Source organism: Mytilus californianus, unplaced genomic scaffold (genome assembly GCF_021869535.1).
Source record: "Mytilus californianus isolate M0D057914Y unplaced genomic scaffold, xbMytCali1.0.p SCAF_6, whole genome shotgun sequence".
Classification (NCBI taxonomy): domain Eukaryota; kingdom Metazoa; phylum Mollusca; class Bivalvia; order Mytilida; family Mytilidae; genus Mytilus; species Mytilus californianus.
The window spans coordinates 73,207,388-73,229,481 of NW_026262712.1; the positions used below are offsets into that span (position 1 = coordinate 73,207,388).

At 32.8% G+C, this 22,094-nt stretch overlaps 1 protein-coding gene across 1 annotated transcript in view; it reads left to right on the forward strand.

The window, feature by feature from the left end:
* The window catches only part of LOC127705877 (aldo-keto reductase family 1 member B1-like), a 147,978-nt gene extending 129,470 nt beyond the window's left edge, over positions 1-18,508 (forward strand). Inside the window, exons 7-10 of the mRNA XM_052210239.1 lie at positions 14,979-15,060; positions 16,762-16,845; positions 17,447-17,529; positions 18,371-18,508. Of these exons, the coding sequence (XP_052066199.1) occupies positions 14,979-15,060; positions 16,762-16,845; positions 17,447-17,529; positions 18,371-18,413 (292 nt within the window). The 3' untranslated portion in view covers positions 18,414-18,508. The remainder of the gene's footprint in view (positions 1-14,978; positions 15,061-16,761; positions 16,846-17,446; positions 17,530-18,370) is intronic.
* Positions 18,509-22,094: the final 3,586 nt, after the last annotated feature.

Below are 22,094 nucleotides of genomic sequence, written 5' to 3' on the forward strand. Positions count from 1 at the left end.
CGTTATCAACTTTGTCCACATTGAGGTCAAAAGGGTCAAAATTAAACTTTGTTTGATTTCATCAAAAATTGAATTCTTGGGGTTCTTTGATATGCTGAATCTAACCATGTATTTAGATTTTGGATATTGGACCACAATAGGTGAATGTCCAATTTAAAATTTTTAAGTTCTTAGACCACATTCATTCTGTGTCAGAAACCTATGCTGTGTCAAATATTTAATCACAATCCAAATTCAGAGCTGTGTCAAGCTTGAATGTTGTGTCCATACTTGCCCCAACTGTTCAGGGTTTGACCTCTGCGGTCGTATCAAGCTGCGCCCTGCGGAGCATTTTATTATTAGCTCAACTGACCCAAAAGGTCAAGTGATCTTTTCCCATCACATGGCGTCCGTCGTCCGTTAATTTTTACTAAAATCTTCTCCTCTGAAACCACTTGGCCAAATTGAACCAAACTTGGCCTTAATCATCCTTAGGGTTTCTAGTTTAAAAAAATGTATCCAAAGACCCCGCCCACCAACCAAGATAGCCACCGTGGCTAAAAATCGAACACGGGAGGGGGGGGGGGGGGGGGGTAAATGTAGTTTATGGTTTATATCTCTGAAACTAAAGCATTTAGAGCAAATATGACAGGGTAAAAATTTTCAGACGAATCAGACTTCCCGTTGTTGGGATGCTGCCCCTGAATTGGTAATTTTAATGATTATTTTTCAGTTTTTGGTCATTATCTTGAATATTATAATAGAAAGATATAAACTGAAGGAGCAAAAATGTTTAGCCAAGTAAGATCTACAAATAAGTCAAATGACCAAATTGTCAATTGACTCCTTAAGGAGTTATTGCCCTTTAAAGCCATTTCTGCAATTAAATAAATTTTTTTAATCTTTTACAAAAATCTTTCTCCTCTTAATCTACTTGGTCAAATGAATTTTTATCTCGTAATTACGAGATAACTTTCGCGAAATTACGCGATATTTATCTCGTAATTCTGCGATGGTTATCTCGTAATTACGCGATAATTATCTCGTAATTACGCGATAGTTATCTCGTAATTACGAGATAAATATCTCGAAATTACGAGATAATTATCTCGAAATTACGAGATAAAAAACTTCTTATCTCGTAATTACGCGATAGTTTTCTCGTAATTACGAGATAAATTTTTTGTGTGACCCTAATAGGCTTTCGTACAAAATAGATTAACTTTGAAAATGTTTTTTTGATTTGTAATTCTAAATACTTTAAAATAAAATATATTTGAGAGAGAAACATGACCGTAAATATGAATGTTAATTAAGTTTCCATGAGAGTAATAAAGTAAATCTCGATGAGATATGAAACTAACATAGCATGTAGACTTGAATATTAGTTTTCGCTGAAAGAAAACTGACCATACTATATGTCAAGCTCTAGATCTTATCTCTGCGTCCGAACTAGTTTTGAATGCATTGTTACATTGTTACCCTTCTGCAGAACCAGATATCACCCCCGGTTTTTCGGTGTGGTTCTTGTTGCTCAGTCTTTCTTTGTAGTATTTTTAGACTTGTTTGTTTTCTCGACGATTATTGTTTTTTTCCCATGGTGATGTCGGTCTCTCTTTGAATAATGAGTTTTAATTGTCCCATTGGTATCATCCGCCGTCTATTTTTTCTGAAGTAATAATGGGTTGGTGTTTATCAACTACATGCAATAAATAGTGCTATATGAATATATATGGAACGCCATGACTGCCTTATGTTGATGATCAGCATTATATGCAGTGGTCACAACATTATATGCAGTGTTCACACCATTATATGCAGTTGTCACACCATTATATGCAGTGCTCAGAACATTATATGCAGTGCTCACAACATTATATGAAGTGGTCACAACATTATACGCAGTGGTCCAAACATTATATGCAGGTGTCGGGACATTATATGCAGTGGTCACAACATTATATGAAGTGGTCACAACATTATACGTTTTTCGTTGATGAAGGTGATGATCAGTTATGGTGATGATGATGATTGATGTATGTGATGGTGGTGGTTCATTCGGTAAACTTCGGAATTTTTTATCGGAAATTACCGAATACAGTCATAATTGATAGTGCCCCGCAAACAAATTGAAACAGTTGTTGAAGTCATGTTATCAAGGCAATTCGACTGAAAACTATATCAGAAAAAAAGAACGCTAATTGGACAGACATGATTTTATTAATTTATTAGAAGTTCATTCTGAGGAAAAGATGAAACTAAGAGGTGAACGAATGAACTAGTTCTATTCGTCGTAAGAAATACGCATGGCATAATGTAAGTTAAATAATGAAAATTTTAGTTAATGAAATATCGAAGGAAAATTTGTATGATATATGCCTCGAGTTCATTTCTTACTGAAGAACTTTAGCAAGGTGACACTTTACAGTGCGGACGCATTGAAATTATTAAACGTGTTGTTTTCAATTTTTTATAGTCAGTACTCAGTTTTAAAAAGCTTAATTACATTTTAAATAAAATAGTCAGCTTTCTATAAGACCTAAGTGCCATATTACGCTAGCTTATATATGTCTTGATAGAGTCATTATTTGGCATCGATTTTCAGAATTTGGCATTTTTACATGAATAAGTATCTAACAGATATGGAAAATGCAGTTTAAAGCATTTCATTGTAGGTGTTTAACATAACTTTACATCAATTATTCCAATTTTTTTACAAGCTTTTTAGCACGTCAAGCAGTTTGTCTTCTAAATATAAGCAGTAGCCTTATATAGAGATATAAACTTTCATAAAAAAAAATTACCCTTTCAAGACCCAGTTTAACATTTTCGTTTATAGTTATCATCTCTTATGAAAACTGAGTTTGTGGGGGTGAATAAAACGTTTACTACGTTTGTTCGTCAGTCTGCACAGTTAATAAATGAAAAAAGTGGTATGCTTGCCAATGAAACAACTTTCCACAAGATACCAAATGACACAGAAATTAACATTTATAAGTCACAGTACGGCCTTCAACAATGAACAAAGCCCATACCGCATAGTCAGCTATAGAAGGCCCTAAAATGATAAACGTAAAACATTCCAAACGAGAAAACTAACGGCCTAATTTATGTACAAACAAACGAACGAAAAACAAACATGTAACACATCAACAAACGACAACCACTGAAATACAGGTCCCTGACTTGGAACAGACACATACATACAGAATGTGGCGGGTTTTAACATGTTAGCGGGATCCCAACTCTCCCTCTAACCTGGGACAGTGGTGTAACAGAACAACATAAGAACGAACTATGAAAATCAGTTGAAAAAGACTCAACTCATCAGATGGATACAAATATAAATACATCTAACAAAAAACAGAGTGGACGTGGCCGGGTACTTGTATATCCCAACAACAAAAAGACACTAAGTACTGATCTGAGAGTACTCGCAGTTACTGACAGCTAGTTCAAAGCCACTAACAACAAATAAAAAAATCATGCATCTAAGTTTTGCATTTAGGTAAAGATTGAAACAAACTGTGATTAAAAAAAGAATGATTTATTATTATTGGATAGTAACGATTGTCCATGAAAAGAATGCTATTTGTTACTGAGCACTTCTTTGATTTTATTGAAGGTCCGCACAAAATTTTTGTAACCATAGAAGCACAAAAAAACGACACTCGTTATTATGTCAATGTATAATTGTAATATAATTATATTAATGGAGAACTACTAGTTTTGTTTTACTGTGAATTCTTCTCGTTGTTGTTATTGGCGCTCTAATTCTTCTCACATAAAAGCTTGTCTATAGTCTGGGGATTTCTGTTATTTTTGCTAACAATTTTTTTCCATATCCCATGTTAGGATCAATGTAAGAGGTTTAAAATTTCATATCTGAGTTTTTCGTTATCTGGATAGTTACTTTTGACGATGGGTCTTGACTGTTTCTGTGGGGCTTCTTTCTCCTGTATATGGATCACTCACGGGGTAAAATTGGAAAATTGTCGAAACTTATTTGACTTTTATTATGTATAGCATAGTCCGAATTATATACTTAAAAGGATTAAAATTCACAAAATAGTTATTTTGTACTAAAAATTGCTGTGCCATGCCTTTTAAAATAAAATTGAAAATCGTAAATGTTTAAGTAAAATCTATTTCGAATAACATCGCTAACCAACATTAATAAAAAAAAATACAATTAACAGTATACTTCTGACAGATATTTGGTTCTCCTTGAAAAATACTGGGTCATAACATATCTAAATTGCAGTCCCGAGTAATCTGAAGATATTTATTAAGAGTTAAATGATCAGAAATGCACAATTATATATGTGTATCAATATATATGTTTTAATACGACCGCAATTTTTTTTTTTAAAAAATGGTATATTGCTATCACGTTGTCGTCGTCGTGTCGTCAGCGTTATCGTCGTCAGCGTCATCCGAAGACAGATGGTTTCCGGATAATTACTTTTGTATAAGTGAATAGAAATCAATAAAATTTTAACACAAGGTTTATAACCACGAAAGAAAGGTTGGGAGTGATTTTGGGGGTTATGGTCTCAACTGTTTAGGAATTAGGGGCCAAAAAAAAGGGGCCCAAATAAACATTTTTGTAGTTTCCAGACATTAACTTGTGTTTAAGTGTATGGATCTCTCTGAAATTATACCACAAGTTTCCATACCACAACGGGATGGTTAGGATTGGCTTGGGGGGAGGGATTATTACTCAAACCGTTTAGGAATTAGAGGCAAAAAAGAGGGAAAAACCAGGGTTTCTTGGTTAATGGCCAATTAAGACAATTTGAAACAAGTGTAAGGAAGGTAATCCAAAAATATTGAGGTAATCCAAACATAATGTTTGATTACTTCCCTTACACTACTTTAACATTATGTGTAAAGAAATTTTTTTCTCTAATTTTTGTGCTATTTTCACACATTTCCTGACCGGTCTGAGAAAAATATTTCTCTAATTCTTCGTCAATTTATCCCTTTCTGCACCCATTGTATAAAAAAAATTTAATCAACGTGTGGTTCGTTTGATCTCAGTTCATCATTGGTTAAAATCCGATTATGACGTCGAATTTTCTTGCTTTCCTCTGAATTTCCTATTGTGACGGCATGAAAAAAGGCGACCATGTCTGATGACGTCACATAGAAAGAACACATCTTTTTGCAGATCATTCGAAAAGAATGAATAATTTTGCCTGCATACTGTTAGAAAATCATTAGAGAAACAGATTCCACCACCAAATCTCGTTTAATACGATATTTATCCACTCTCGACAGTTAAATTTTAAATATTTAAAACGCTCGGCGAGCCTCGCGTTTTAAATTTGAAAATTTAACTGTCTCGAGTGGATACATATCGTATCACACTCGATGCAGTGATAGAATCTATATTTCTCCTATCAGATTTCAGATATTAAAAAGAAAGTTTCTTCATATATTTTTTTTTGGAAAAAAAGTAGGGGATACATTTTTCTTTTCTTTTTCGGGTTGGGGTCAATATGCAACAGCATAGTGTATTGCACAAAATAAAAAAAAAGGGGGTTGTTTTTTTTTAATTTTTGGGAGGGGGTGGGGCAATTCGCAACAGCGTAGTGCAAAAGCAAAAAATTAAGTATAAATTCAAATTACATAACCAATTCTAAGTTCTTTGACTACAGTTATTCTGTGTCAGAAACCTATTATGTGTCAAATATTTGATTACAATCCAAATTCAGACCTGTATCAAGCGTGAATATTGTGTCCATTTTTGTCCCAACGGTTCAGGGTTGGACCTCTGCGGTCGTATCCAGCTGCGCTCGGCGAAGCAATTTATTTAATACTTAAAGTATATACATATTAAGTTGTGAATATGATGAAACTGATCATCAAAATAAGTTAAAAATGCCCTGGTGTGGAATAAATGTGTGGTAAATTGATCATACTCCTTAATTTCCTTATTTCAATCAGTTTTGAATATTGTATACTGCCTTACTGATAACATGACTTTAATAACTGTTTCAATTTGTTTGCTTGGCATTAATAATTATGGATTCGGTAATTTCCGCTAAAAAAAACCCCAAGTTTACTGAATCTGAACCACCACCATCACTCACATACATCAAACATCATCATCACCATCACTGATCATCACCTTCATCAACAAAAAACGTATAATATTGTGACCACTGCATATCATGTTGTGAACACTGCATATAATGTCCCGACAACTGCATATAATGTTTGGACCACTGCGTATAATGTTGTGACCACTTCATATAATGTTGTGAGCACTGTATATAATGTTGTGAGCACTGCGTATAATGCTGTGAGCACTGCATATAATGTTGTGAGCACTGCATATAATTTTGTGAGCACTGCATATAATGGTGTGAGCACTGCATATAATGGTGTGAGCACTGCATATAATGTTGTGACCACTGCATATAATGCTGATCATCAACATAAGGCAGTTATGGCGTTCCATAAATATATACAATTCTATATTACTGTCGGATATTAGATTTGTAAGGTTAGTTTTTTTCTAAAAAAAAACTCCTTATGTTTTCTTCTCGGTACATCAGGTGTTGATTTGTACATTTGAGTTACTTATTTTTGTACTTACCAGGACAGATTTACATCGCTAAATTATGAATTAAATTATTTATGGCATCAAAGTATTTATTTTAATGATAAATCAATTAAATTTTATATTATAAGCCTGGTATCTTTGATGGTTTTTTTTCTTCATTGTAGGACGGAGATGAGTTGTTTCCCAAAGATAAAAATGACCAGATAATGTTTGTGAATCACGACATAATAGATACATGGAAGGTATAGTTCACTTTGCATACATTTCTAAGATACTCAGACATAACGATGATGATTTATGAAATAAAAATCTGATACATGTATTTTGGAATTATACTTATGAAATATAATTTATCATAGAAATATCTTTCTCTACTAAAATCAAAGAATCAGCTGTCATATAACATGAAAGAAACAATCCGATATATTGATTTAGAATGATTTATCATAGAAAATATCTTCATCTTTTTAAAACAAAGAACCAGGTTTTTTTTACATGATACTCATTTCAGAATTATAAAAGTGGAAATAAAGCCCATTTTCTCTTGTTTGGAAAAAACCTTAGAAGAAGAACATGTTTAATGTCTTTTAAATCTATTGCGATGAATCGATATTCACATTTCACTTTTATTTTTAACCGGATTTTCGAAGGAAATATCGGTTATTGATTTGGGGATGTACGGCGGGCGGGCGGGCGTTTGGTCGTGTGATGATTTTTTTTCAAATTTAGATATGTTCTTTTTTGTGACTAAATGAAAGTCTTGTTCAATTTTCACGATTTTAGTATTTCTCCGTTTTGAGTTATCGCCATTTTTAATATCTAAAAGTGGTATTTTTATATAATTTTTCTCTTGTTATCATATCACGACTAAGTTTATGGTAAATGTCTTATCTCACAATAAATATTGGAGTGACAGATTTATTTGAAAATTTTCTATTTCCTTAGTGGTGATGATTATAAGCTATATCATTAGACATTTTGAAGATTATTACATTATTAATTATTATATATGTAATGTTAGAGTACTATGTTAAACCATAGTCCTGTTCAAAGGGAAATAACCCTTCAGATTTGCAAGTATAACTTTCATAAATAATTAGATCTGGGAAATATCTTAGCATATGATAATCATTGGAGTGACAGATTTATTTGAAAATTTTCTGTTTCCTGATAAGATCTGTAGGACTGTATATATAAAGTTTGAAATTTACTAGTAGGACTGTATAAATGAAGTTTGAAATTTACTGTTCATTATTAGATATTTTGTAGATAATTAAGTCTCCCTAAACCATATATATTCTTACCTCTACCCCCTTCAGTTTGAGAATGTGCTTTTATCTTGTAAGCGGTCAAGATCACCACCCCTATACCATATATATTCTTGTATGGGACAATAAAACAAAATAAATGAAATATTGGGGGAGTTCCCGGGTTCACCCCACCCCCTTCTTTTTGAAAACTTGTAAACGGTCTAGATCCCCATCCCGAAACCAAATATATTCTTGTATGGGACAATAAAACAAATCAAATGTAATAAAAGGCGAGTCCCCTGGGGTCACCCCACCCCCTCCTGTTTGAGAACTTGTAAACGGTCGAGATCCCCACCCCCTAAACCATATATATTCTTGTATGGGACAATAAAACAAATCAAATGAACTATAGGGGAAGTCCATGTGGGTAACCCCCAAACCCATTCTTTTTGATAACTTGTAAACGGTCAAGATCCCCACCCCGAAACCATATATATTATTGTATGGGACAATAAAACAAATCAAATGAAATATAGGGGAAGTCCAGGGTGGTCACCCCCACCCCCTTTTTTTGAAAACTTGTAAACAGTCAAGATCTTCACCCCAAACCATATATATTCTTGTATGGGACGATAAAACAAATCAAACGAAATATAGGGGAAGTCCATAGGGGTAACCCCCACCCCCTTCTTTTTGATAACTTGTAAACGGTCAAGATCCCAACCCCGAAACCATATATATTCTTTTATGGGACAATAAAACAAATCAAACCAAATATAGGGGAAGTCCACAGGGGTAACCCCCACCCCCCTTCTTTTTGAAAACTTGTAAACGTTCGAGATCCCCACCCCTAAACCATATATATTCTTGTATGGGACAATAAAACAAATCAAAAGAAATATAGGGGAAGTCCAGGGGGGGTCACTTCCACCCCTTTCTTTTTGAAACCTTGTAAACGGTCAAGATCCCCTCCCCTAAACCATATATATTCTTGTATGGGACAATAGAACAAATCAAATGAAATATTGGGGGAGTCCAGGGGGCAACCCCCACCCCCCTTCTTTTTGATAACTTGTAAACGGTCAAGATCCCCATCCCGAAACCATATATATTCTTGTATGGGACAATAAAACAAATCAAATGAAATATAGGGGAAGTCCATGGGGTTAACCCCCACCCCCCTTCTTTTTGATAACTTGTAAACGGTCAAGATCCCCACCCCGAAACCATATATATTCTTTTATGGGACAATAAAACAAATCAAACGAAATATAGGGGAAGTCAACGGGGGTAACCCCAACTCCCTTCTTTTTGAAAACTTGTAAACGTTCGAGATCCCCAACCCTAAACCATATATATTCTTGTATGGGACAATAAAACAAATCAAAAGAAATATAGGGGAAGTCCAGGGGGGGGGGGGTCACCTCCACCCTGTTTCTTTTTGAAAACTTGTAAACGGTCAAGATCCCCTCCCCGAAACCATATATATTCTTGTATAGGACAATAAAACAAATCAAATGAAATATAGGGGAAGTCCAGGGGGCAACCCCCACCCCCCTTCTTTTTGATAACTTGTAAACGGTCAAGATCCCCACCCCGAAACCATATATATACTCTTGTATGGGACAATAAAACAAATCAAATGAAATATAGGGGAAGTCCCATGGGGTAACCCCCACTCCCCTTCTTTTTAAAAACTTGTAAACGGTCAAGATCCCCACCCCGAAACCATATATATTCTTGTATGGGACAAAAAAAAAAAAATCATATGAAACAAAGGGCGAATACCCTTGGGATCACCTCCCCCCCCCCCCCCCCCCCCCCCTTTTTGAGAACTTGTTAACGGTCGAGATATCCACCCCTAAACCATATATATTCCTGTTCGTCATTTCAAGAAGATGTGAATCACATACAGGGTCAATCCATAGGCGTCGATTATGCATATCACAAACCAATTTGTACTGGACTTTGCCCAATGTCAGGCGACCATTGGAATGACGAATTATTGGAGCTTTGTTCGGGAGACTTCGTAACAGCATCCTGTTATAATTATTTCTTGTTACTGATAAGTTTTATAGATTTTGAAAAGAAATTGTATTAATGATAAATAAAATTTTTGATTTTATTCTTCTTTACTTTGGTAAATTGTTTGAAGAATTTTGTGGCAAGTTTGTTTGTTATTCTTTAAAAACTGATTTTCTGAATGCTATATATTTTTTTTATGAAGTGAACTCCTTTAAAAACTAAGCTTATATTGTTTATTAATAAACATATATTTCTGATTTTAGGCCCAGATCTCAAGTTGGTCCAAATCGGGGTCCAAAATTAAACAGTGTTTGATTTCAACATAAATTGAATATACATAGGGTTCTTAGAAATTCTTAATCTAAACCTGTATTTCTTTTCATTATTAATAAGATAATACCACATTGAGCTCCAAAAGGTCCTAAATTAAACTTTTGTTTAATTTCATCAAAAATTGAATTCTTTGGTTCTTTGATATGCTGATTCTAACAATGTTTGAGTGTTAAATCATATCTAATTTTTGAGAACTTAGTCATCACTGGTTGTTGTTATTATATTATTGATTATAATTTGAAAAATTGCATCATATCTTATTTTAGAGAACTATTTATCCAGTTTGAGTTATTTCCCTTTGCACAGAATATTTTATGGATAAAATTAACCTGTGTTTCATTTCAACATAAATTAGATATATAAAGGGTTCTTACAAATGCTGAATCTAAACCTGTATTTAAATATTAGATTTTTGAGCGCAGTTTTCAAGTTGGTCCAAATCAGGGTCCAAAATTAAACTTTGTTTGATTCAACAAAAATTGAATTTAATGGTTCTTTGAAATGCCGAATCTAACCATGTATTGAGAGATTTTGGATTGTGGGCTCCTTTATCGAATTGGTCCACATTGAGGTTCAAAGGGTCCAAAATTAAACTTTTGTCTGATTTCAACAAACATTGAATTATTTGGGTTCTTTGATATGCTGATTCTAATATGTACTTAGATTTTGGATATTGGTCCATACTTGCTCAACTGTTCAGGGTTCGACCTCTGCAGAAAAATCCGGTTTGCTGTCACTCTGACAGCCTCTTGTTATATCTTACGGTCATAGATATATTTTAATCATCACTCCTACATATATTAGTATATCAAATATCTTTTAAAGCGTTTAAAAATAATTCAAATATCGAGGATTATTCTTGTAAACGGCAAAGTATACATTTGAAATTCATTTATATTTACAATTTCATTTTCGAACTCGTTTTATGGTACATACAGCTTTGATTTTTTTCTAATTTATTACATTTCTTAATTCCTATATCATCACTACCTGTGAATTTGTGAACTTGCAGGGTATGGAAGAATTAGTTGATGCTGGCATGGCAGAGAATATAGGGTTGTCTAACTTTAACAAGTCACAGATAGAACGTATATTACAAAGTGCCAGGATAAAACCATGTAATCTACAGGTAACATGAAATATCTATCTTGAAATGTTGGCCTTTTTCATTAAGAATATACAAGTCCCGATTTTGGAGTAAACTGCTTCTAAAAAAGAATTTTGAGTATGTTGAAATATAGAAGATTAAGGCAGTAAAGGTTTTTTTTTTTGCGTGAACCCCTCAGGGGTCAGGGGTTCACACCTATATATTGGTGAGTTTTGGAAGTGTCCATGGGCCTTTCGATATCCTCGGAATCAAGATTCTCGGAACGTCTCGAAAATTTTCTATCATTAATACAGGTAGTTATCTATTTCTTTGATACGGTCCCTCTATGAATAGGCTACCACGTGACATTGTATATTTCAACAATCAAAGTTCATTTATAGATTGGAAAGTGAAACAATAAAGACTAGGTTGTATTAAAAAAATCATTTATATGTTAGAACATATTTGCCTTTTGACAAAACAGATGAGTTTTAACAATGCGAATGTTTATTAAGTATCAAGTATAATGATAACGCAATTATAATTCATGCTTTTAGACGGTCCCTGTACGCGTTGTGTGTGTAGTATTTAATACAGCGTGCTGTTGTGCATTGTGACAATAAACTTTGGAATAGTTTATTGATATATAATGTCCCATAATAAACTGATTATTTCTGAATGTTTATCATTTGATATTTTGTATTTCAATCATAGCATGGGAAAATGTCGGAAAGCATGAAGAAAATTAAGAAAACGATATTTCTGTAATATAAATATTTATCTTAGGTCGGAAACACAGTGGTCGGAAAGCAGAAAGATAATTAAACAAAAGGATTTTTCTGTCAAAAAATATCTAATTTCATTAATAGATACTACCAGACCAAGAGAATATTCATTATTAAGTTTAAACTGAGACTGAATTTATTCTTAATAGAATATAATTAAAATTGTCATATATACGTGCATTATGTCTCACACCGGCAGGTTTGAACAGTCATTACATTTATGAAAATTATATGCAACGTATGAGCACCAATGAGCAGGAATGCGTACCCAAAGTTAGCTAAATAACTTAATTTTAAACGATCGTGAATGAAAAAATACTTGCATGGTTTCAATTCACAAGGATTTTAAATCCTTGCATCTCACAAAAAACGTAATTAATATTTTACAATAATCATAACAAAATTTAATTACTATGTTAATTATTTTATACTGTTTTAGTATGGATTTATAAGTGTCTGCTTATATTTTGTATAGCAATATATTCATATAGTGGAATGTTAGACTTTAAGAAGAGATTGATTTGCTAAATAAAATGTCCATTCGTAAATACTTGACGTTTGTGTGTATTGATATTATATTCTAAATATTCGGAAAAAAAAAACATTAACAGGAATGTATGTTAATTATAAAATTTCAATTCTTTTTTTGTTTGTTTGCTTTAATACTATGGTACGATTTTGAAAATTGTATTCATTGTGTTGACCAGCTATCCTACACGTCTTGGTTCATTCACATTGTACATCACCCTGCTTACATGCACACTATCGGTTTGCGTTCACACAAATTCCGGATTAAATGTCAATGAATCCGGAGTCAAAACACGTGAGGTAGGTAGTTTGACATCCGAATTCAACTATAAGATTAATATATGTGATGACGCAAATACGTATTCTTATCCAGAGTACCAGTGCGTATGCTTTCTATCTACTATTTCTTGCGCAAAAATACTACTTGCATGCACAAATATTAATTTCACTCTCGAATGTGAATTTTCTCTTTTCTTATCTAAATTCAGGACACGGCAGTAAGAGCTTGACATGTGACTTTCTAGCACGGTCATCATTACTTACGGTATTCTGACCTCTAGCTGTTTCTCTTTTCTTTTCTATTTTGAGTCACCGTCCTATTATAAACTTTGACATTTTCGAAATGCTATGGATTTTCTACCCCAGGAATATACTTTAGATGTATTCGGCAAAACCTTTGTTTCGAAATTTTGGGTCCTGAATTCTTTTCAACTTCGTACTTTATTTGGCCTTTTTAACTTTTTTTATTCGAGCGTCACTGATGATTCTTTGTAGACTTAACTCGCGTCTGGCGCGACTTGTGTACAACATTTTAATCCTGGTATCTATTTACATATCTTTTATATAAATTGGTTGTCCAGGTATTCATAAAACTTCTGAAAACAAGATATTCTTCAAAACCAAGATTTCCTGTAGAATATTTGGATTGATTTATTAATAAGTAAAAACAGGAAATCCTTAAAATTTGAGATGTTTTATGAGACCAAAATAAGTCTCTATATAAGAGGTACTGATGAAGCTGGTGTGTTACTCTCAAGAAATATATACGAAACCTTCTTATAAGTTGCATGCCACAGGGTTTCACTTCACATGGAAATTGGACTTTTAATTTATCTATTCAACATCTACCATGAGTACAGACAGCTTCAATAACGAGTTGAGAATAACTGAAGGCATCCAGGAAACAAAATATGAAGATATGATAGATAAAATAAATGCATCCGGATTATAAAGCAAACTGAGTGCTTAAATTTATATTGCGATTGGTTTGTGCAATTTGCATTAGACATCCGGTTTGTAGAAACTGGGATTTGCAAAAGGGTTATGAAAAAATGATGTACGCTCCCAAGTTATAAATAAAATAGTATTCGAATAGTAGCTGTATATATACACTTTTCTATTCAAACTATCTGACATTGCTTTCAACTGACTTGTACAAAAATCTACATACAATTACATATTTTTAATGAAAGTGTTTTAACATCATCATTATCTTATTCTATTCACAGTCAATTATTTCAATTCAAAAACAAACAAAAATTTAGCAAATTTTTTGTTGACCAGTCAGCCGTCTTCACGTATTGCTTTTCATTTTTTAAAGAAAGCAACTTGTGTTTTTTTATTTGCCAAGAATAACAGTACAACTAGACCGAATTCTTCTGTCTCTATATAGCATATATTTCCTAATCTTCATTTGCCTTTTACTATTTTTGCGTTTTTCTATTTCTTATAGACAAAAGAATTCGGTCTACAATACAACAAGAAATATCGAATAGCATTGTTTATTATTTTTATTTTAATATTTTGTGTTTGTAGGTGGAAATACATCCTTATTTCTCAAATAGGAAGCTTGTGGATTTCTGCTTTTCAAAAGGCATTACAGTGACGGCTTATGCACCTCTAGCAAACCCGGACAGTCCTTTGTGGGTAAAACGGTCCATGTGTACTGTTTTCTATGATAGCATAATGGAACTGCAATAAGATATTTCCGTCAACCTATAACAACAATTTTTGCTAAGTGCTTTTATGAATGACGTTGAACGTTTATGATTAATTGGTTTAAAAACTTATAAAGTCTTTATGCTTTGAAGTGAAATAATAATAATGCAAACACGTTTACATATAGTACGGGTCATAATTAACATTATGACCTCTCCATTGTAAAAACTCAGTGGTTACATATATGTCATTAAAACCCGCCCGTGACAGGTGCGCTCGACTCCAATCTTAATTGACTTTGACTGTCAGTTTTCCTCTCTGAGAGCACTCCGGCTTGCACTACCAATAAAAACTGACCGCCACGAAATAGCACAATAGTGCTGAAAGTGCCGTTAATCACCAATCAATCAATTATCAAAATCCTGTTTAAAATTAAAAGATTGCAGAAGCTTAACATTTATAAGTTTATATTATAATAGGCGAACGGGGAAAGAACCAAGTATATTTGACGAACCTGTACTTAAGGATATTGCTCAAAAGAAAGGCAAAACCATAGCACAGGTAAAAGAAATTCTTAATTGGGGCGGAGAGAATTTATTTATAAAAGAAAATGCAATATAAGCTAAATGGTTCAAACAGTTATAGCAATACTATATAAAGTTGCTTTAATTTAAGTACTGCTCATTCTAAAATTTACGTATGGTGATTCATGAGGTAAAAACAGCCATGGTATCACATTTTCTGAATGTAATATGTACACATTAAAACCTAGTATGGTGTTTGGAATACCTGTCTGGTTAAAGGAGATACAAAATATATAGAGTATAAATTACAAATAAGAGATATCTCTAAAAATTACCAAAGAATCTATATAAAATCTAAGAACAAGAAGCGTATTTATGGAATTCCTTCCTTCATCAGATATGCTCCATGCCAGCATTCGGACAATTATAAATATAAAACGTTTGAGAGCACCAAAAAAGGCTAAACCTGTCTTATGTAAATAAGGAGATGTGGTATGATTGCCAATTTTCCAATGAGACATCTATCCACCGAAGACCAAAGGATGAGAACATCAGCAACTATAGGACAGTCACACATATATACGGCCTTCATCAATGAACACATGCAACACCCATACCGAATAGTGAAATGTATAAAAGGTTCCGGTATAACAAAATAAGAAACAATTCAAAAACAAACATCATGATGTTTGCTAAAAATAATAAGTGAACAACTAAATATTACAGACAGCGACTAGCGACAGCCACTGAAGTATATGCATCTAACTTGTAACGTGCACTTACAGAATGTGTTGGGGTTAAGCAAGTTTGTGAGCGCTCAATCCTCCCCTAACACTTGACAGTTGTATAACAGTACGACATATTGCCAGCTTTGGATTGCAAACATTAGTTTTGTGATTGTTTATGCATTCGGTAAACAAACTTACCATAAATACAAAGATTAAAATTTTGTACGCCAGACGCTTAAACTGTTTATTTTTTTTGTAATACATCCATGAAAGTTTGGATTGGTGTTTAACGTTCAGTGGCACATATAAAATGCATATCAGGACACGAACGTGCTGATGTGATACGAAAATGAACTCCTTTCTGTACTACATGTAACAGTAGGCTGAACCGAGTTGCAATTGTGATAGCTCACAAGGTAACAATTCAAAGTGAGATCTCACAAAACATGTTTAACCCCACCTCATTTTTGCGCCTGTCCCAAGTCAGGAGCCTTTGGCCTTTGTTAGTATTGTATATTTTTTAATTTTAGTTCATTTTTAAATTTTGGAGTTTAGAGTGACGTCCATTTTCATTGAACTAGTACACATTTTTGTTTAGGGGCCAGCTGAAGCCTGCCTCCGGGTGCGGGATTTTCTCACTGTGTTGAAGACCTATTGGTGGCCTTTGGCTGTTTTCTGCTCTTTGGTCTGGTTGGTGTCTCTTTGACACATTCCCCATATCCATTCTCAATTTTGAATGAAGACATGTCACCCATACCTGGACACATTATCCTGACTCTGAGTCGACCTGTCTGCTCTACTCTGAAATGTCAGACGTACGGTGAAACCGTTGGTTTTTCCAGCCGGGGATCGAATCCTGTACATTCAAAACTCGAGGCGGGACTTGTACGCTTCCGCGTGCGATTATACATTGTAATTGTTTAGACAGACAAGTATGTTAAATTTTAAAGTCATCTTCATTAAAAAAGATTTAATAAGCAGTTTCCATATTAGTTGCTTATTTTTTTCAGGTAGTTTTGAGATTTATATTACAGCGCAATATCATTGTAATTCCAAAATCTGTAACGCCTTCTAGAATCAAGGAGAATTTTGATGTGAGTCGCTTAATTATTTACCAAAAAAGGATTTAAATATGGGACTCAAAGGATGTGTTAAACTATGATTAAAATATATTTGAGTAAATCCTTAATAAAAAATTCTCTGCCAAAATAAATGCTCACACATTTATATTGCATTTACAGATTGAGTTCTGCAATCGTATAACAATCTTTAAAGATTATAAAATCAAAGTTTAGCAAACAAATCGTTATTCAAATAGATGTTTTATATTCAAAAGTTTTTATATACTTTGTCAGTTATTTTTTATGATTGAAGCATCTATGTAGTTATAATTTCTTCTGAATGTAGTGAAGATGGTTTTTAGGAAAATGTCAGTATTTTCTCCCGAGTTCAAAGTTTCTTGTTTACATTTGTCTCTAAACTTACCACAGAGATCAGAACATATACAAAATGCATTGCACATATATATTTCCCTCTTAAAAATGCACTACCAGGTTCATAGTCAGAATTCAAAATAATTATAAGATGAACGATACAGCAAAAAAAAAAAAAAAACAAAAACAAAAAAAAACAACACAAAAAACATTGTTTTAAGAAATATGAAAGGTAAAATAATTTTAAAATAATCTTCTTCAGGTGTTCAGTTTTTCCTTGTCACCAGACGAGATGGAACAAATATGGGCATTAGATAAATATCCCCGAATATGGATAGAGAAGTGGTAAAGTTCAATATTTATTTTCATTATGAAAACAGTGTTTTCTTTGTATTTTTTATTTTTTTTATACATTATCCTTTAAAATTTAGAAATAAAAAATCCGAAATTTAATAATGTTTTTTTATGAGAGACAGCAGCAATTGATTCTTCTTGTTGCAATTAAAACAACAATTCCTTCGGGTGATTTTATAAACAATCACACAAAATAATTAACAAAGCCACAAAGGATAGCATTCCAAACATAACTAGAGGTCATCAGATAGTCAACGTCCATATCATATGGTAAGTTCTCATTCGTCCCTTGTAAATACAAGTACAAAATACAAAATATATTAAAGAAATTTTTTCTTTGTTTCCTGAAGGTATATACTTTGCTTATTTTGCAGTTAGGTGTCATTGACAATTTCTCTTTTTTGGCTTTGCTGAAGTAGTATATAAATGCATTTGGTATATAAATCAGTATGAAAAGATAATTATTTTTAAATCAAACCTTAAGGAAGTCGGATTTTGTTCCTTTGTTATTATTCCCTTGATACAATTAGTCACCAATTCCATGCTACCAGAGCCATCAAATTGTAAATATTCTACCAATTTCATACTACCAGAGCTATCGAATTGTTAATCCTACCAATTCCATGCTACCAGAGCCACCGAATTGTAAATATCCTACCAATTCCTCTTTTAATATTTAAATTAGAATTAGTGTTTAAGCATTCTTTCAAAATTCCAAAGAACTCCGTTGGAAGTGATCCTTTTTATATTATCTTTAAGTAAAATCAGTCACGTGTTTCTATTATTGTCATTCGCATATACTATCCAACTTTCTGATCATATTTTATTGCAGGGCAAGTGAACACAAAGAGTATCCATTCCATGAAGAATTCTAAAGAACCGTTTTCTTTATAAAGAACACTTTTACTTACCGGAAAAAACTTAAGCTGTATTTTCATTTTTCTCTTTTTTTATTCCTTTTTATATTCTGCAGCCAAACAATCACGTACAGTCTCACACTGCTGATATTACAGTTCAATAATTTATATTACTAACAATTGTTTCATATGGCGAACAGGAGTATATTACCTAAGCTGTATTTGGCAAAACCTTTCGGAATTTTAAGCTCTCAATGCTCTTCAACTTCTACTTTATTTGGCCTTTTTTGCGACTGGCGTACAAAATTTTAATCTTGGTATCTATGATGAGTTTATTCATTAAGTAAAACTTGTTCTCAATATACATGAGTACTTTATATTAACCGTGTGTAAACGTCTACTTTATTACATGAAAACAAGAATTCACCATTTTACTAACATATTTGATCAGTGACATTGTTGTTTAGGAAGAACTAGATAGGGTTCACATACTAGAGAATATTGGGACAAACAAATAAAGAGCAGAGACAAATGCACAAAAGCTTAAAGAAACTCATTACAGATAACAGGTTTAAATTTTTTACGCCACACATGCGTTTAGTCTACAACAGACTTATCAGTGAAGCTCGATTGAAAAATAAGTTTAAAAGGACAAACAAAGTCCGGAGTTCAATAGATAATTAAGGACAAAAAATAGAGAAAATAGAGAAAAATGAAATACAAATTACAGAATACAAAAATGAAGTACTAAACCCCCATCAAGACCCTCGTTTAGTCAATGCCAAATATGATGATATCTATAAATCAATGTATTTCATTCCGATTTCAGTAGGAACGACACGTTTTCCTGAAATAATAATATTATAAGGCTTTCATCAAGTACAGTCGAGCCTAAACAGTTTGAGAATATACGTAGAACAGTTTACAGCTTTAAAACAAAAGTAACCCTTGAAAATGTTTACTTTGAAATCAACATTGTTTTTTTTTGGACATCGGGTGTTAAAATGATTTAGCTATAAAACCAGTGTTTAATCCACCATTTTCTACATAAGGAAATAATTGTACCAAGTCAGGAATATGACAGTTGTTTTCCATTCGTTTGATGTGTTTGAGCTTTTAATTTTGCAATTTGATAAAGGACTTTTCGTTTTGAATTTTCCTTGGAGCTCGGTATTTTTGTTATTCTACTTTTTTAAACTCGCACTATTTACAAATTTAGTTGATGCTACTTAGTATCTATTGAATGCTGTCAGAATAAGCTTATTATAGATACCTGTCCCTTTTAATAAAATATCTATTTTACACGATTTCACATTAATATCTTTACATTTCTTCTTTTGTTCTTTTCTAAAAGTGTAGTTACTAAGGATATAAAACACATCATTCACAGGTCATGCGATTGTGATATTTTACAATAGTTACTAGTCTATTATTTTTCATAGATATTGGACGGTTTGTTCAGATCAAATAAGATATTTTCGATGTCCTTGATTTTTTCATATTTGTTCGATCACAAATGATTGATTCTTAGATGATGTATTCTCATTCAATACTAATTTTCCAAAGATTCGACCTATTTTGTCTTTAGTCCATTAAATGATAGACATCAACACGCATATAAATGATCTATCAATTAAAAGGTTTCAAATGGACATCCTTCAGCATTATTAAACATTGTCAAATGTATCTCTTAGAGTAAATGAATAATGGTAGACAAAGCAGTTAGCATTTTCAAGGAATACTAATTGCACACACATATATATAAATATCAGTTGGGTTAAGTTGAAACTAATGGCATCACTGAAGAGACATTAGTTGTCGAAATGCGCATCTTGTGCATTACAATTGACACTGTTTATGTTATTTACTACCACTGGGTAGATACCTCTCCTGGTTGATTGTTAATCCCCGAGAGTATCAGCATCCCAGTAGCCAGTACTACGGAACTGGCGTGAAAGTACGGACATTGTTTAATTAAAACTTGCAGTTATAAAATTTAGGAAATTATTTTAAATTAAGGAATAAATCTCCCTCATGCAAAGCTCTGATTCCTTGCCCGAAGTTTGTTCTGTTTTAGGTCCAAATAAACCAAAATGAAAAACAAAAGTGTTTTCGTTTTTCGTTTTTGATTTCTCTAAAACCAAAACCGAAAACGAAAGTGTTTTAATTTTTTGTTTTTGATTTCTCTAAAACCAAAATCAATATCAAAAGTGTTTCCGTTTTTCTTTTTTGACTTCACTAGTTTTGTATGTAATTTTAATTATTTCTCGTTTTATTATGTACAATATTTTCCTTTCTTGTTTCACAGTCATTGATAGTAAATATAAAGGCCAATGTAAACACCCCGGTGTTCTTTCAACATAATGTTGACAAAATAGACCGCCTGACTTATGAATTGAACTACGGTGATAAATGAATCAAAGCCTTTCAAATTACCTTGTTTATATCTTTACTAAAAAAAATTATTATATTTAAATATTAAACGAATCATAAATTTAAATTGTACAATATAATATTATATAACGATGGTACAAATAGATAGATAGGTTACAACATCACATTAACAAGGGAGGTTACTACTTTTAAAACTGGAAACTAGCCCAGTCGTTAAAGTATACATGCACAGCGGTTATCAGATCTATAGTATTTAAATCGAAGTTAATGTCGACGGATACAAAAGTCTTTATCAATCTGAACAATAAAGGTGCGTGATCTTTATTTTTAAGTTTAGAAAGGTTGATTTAAATTGATTAGAATTGACGACCAAGGCCCATCTGCCAGTATTATACGAACAATCAGGACGATAATGTGTTTTGCTTGATCAATTGATTGAAAAACAAATTTGCGCAATGTCAGAATTCAAACCGGGAGTAGCATTCAATCATTTTGCCATTCGGAGCCTATTCGGTATGAGTTTTGCTTATTTGTGAAAGCTATACGCTGACCTAAAATGGGGTGTGTGAATGGGGGTTTACGGAATAGAGAATAGTGGGCAAAAAATATAAATAAAAGAGACAATGAACCAAGAAATAAAAAAAAATAGAATAATGAGGTGTTTAGATATGAATAGAACAAAATAATTGGCAAAAGTAAAAAGAAATAAATAATAGAGATAAATGGCCTAAACACCAGAGACCAATTGACATAGAGGTTAACAACTATAGGTCACAGTACGGCCTTCAACAATGAGAAAAGCCAATACCGCATAGTAAGCTATAAAAGGCCCCGAAATGACAAATGTAAAACAATTCAAAAGAGAAAACTAAAGACCAGATTTACAGAACTATAAACGAAAAACAAATATGATATACAGCAACAAGCGACAACCAGTGAATTACAGGCTCTTGACTTGGGACAAGCACATACAGAATGTGGCGGAGATAAAAGTGTTTGCTGACGCCATACCCTCCCTCTAACCTGTGACAGTGGTGTAACCGTACAACATAAGAGCACACTATAAAAATCAGTTGAAAAGCTTTACGGGCTTAACTTATCAGATCGATACAAAGCAGAAAAGTAACTAACACAGACCGAACATGGCAAGGTGTTTATACATCCCAAACAAAAAAAAAACACAATTTGACCACAAAAACAAAACACAAAGATTTATTTATAAATTATCAATAATTTGACCACAAAAACAAAACACAAAGTATAAATTTGAGAGTACTTGCAGTTACTGAAAGCTAGTTCAAAGTT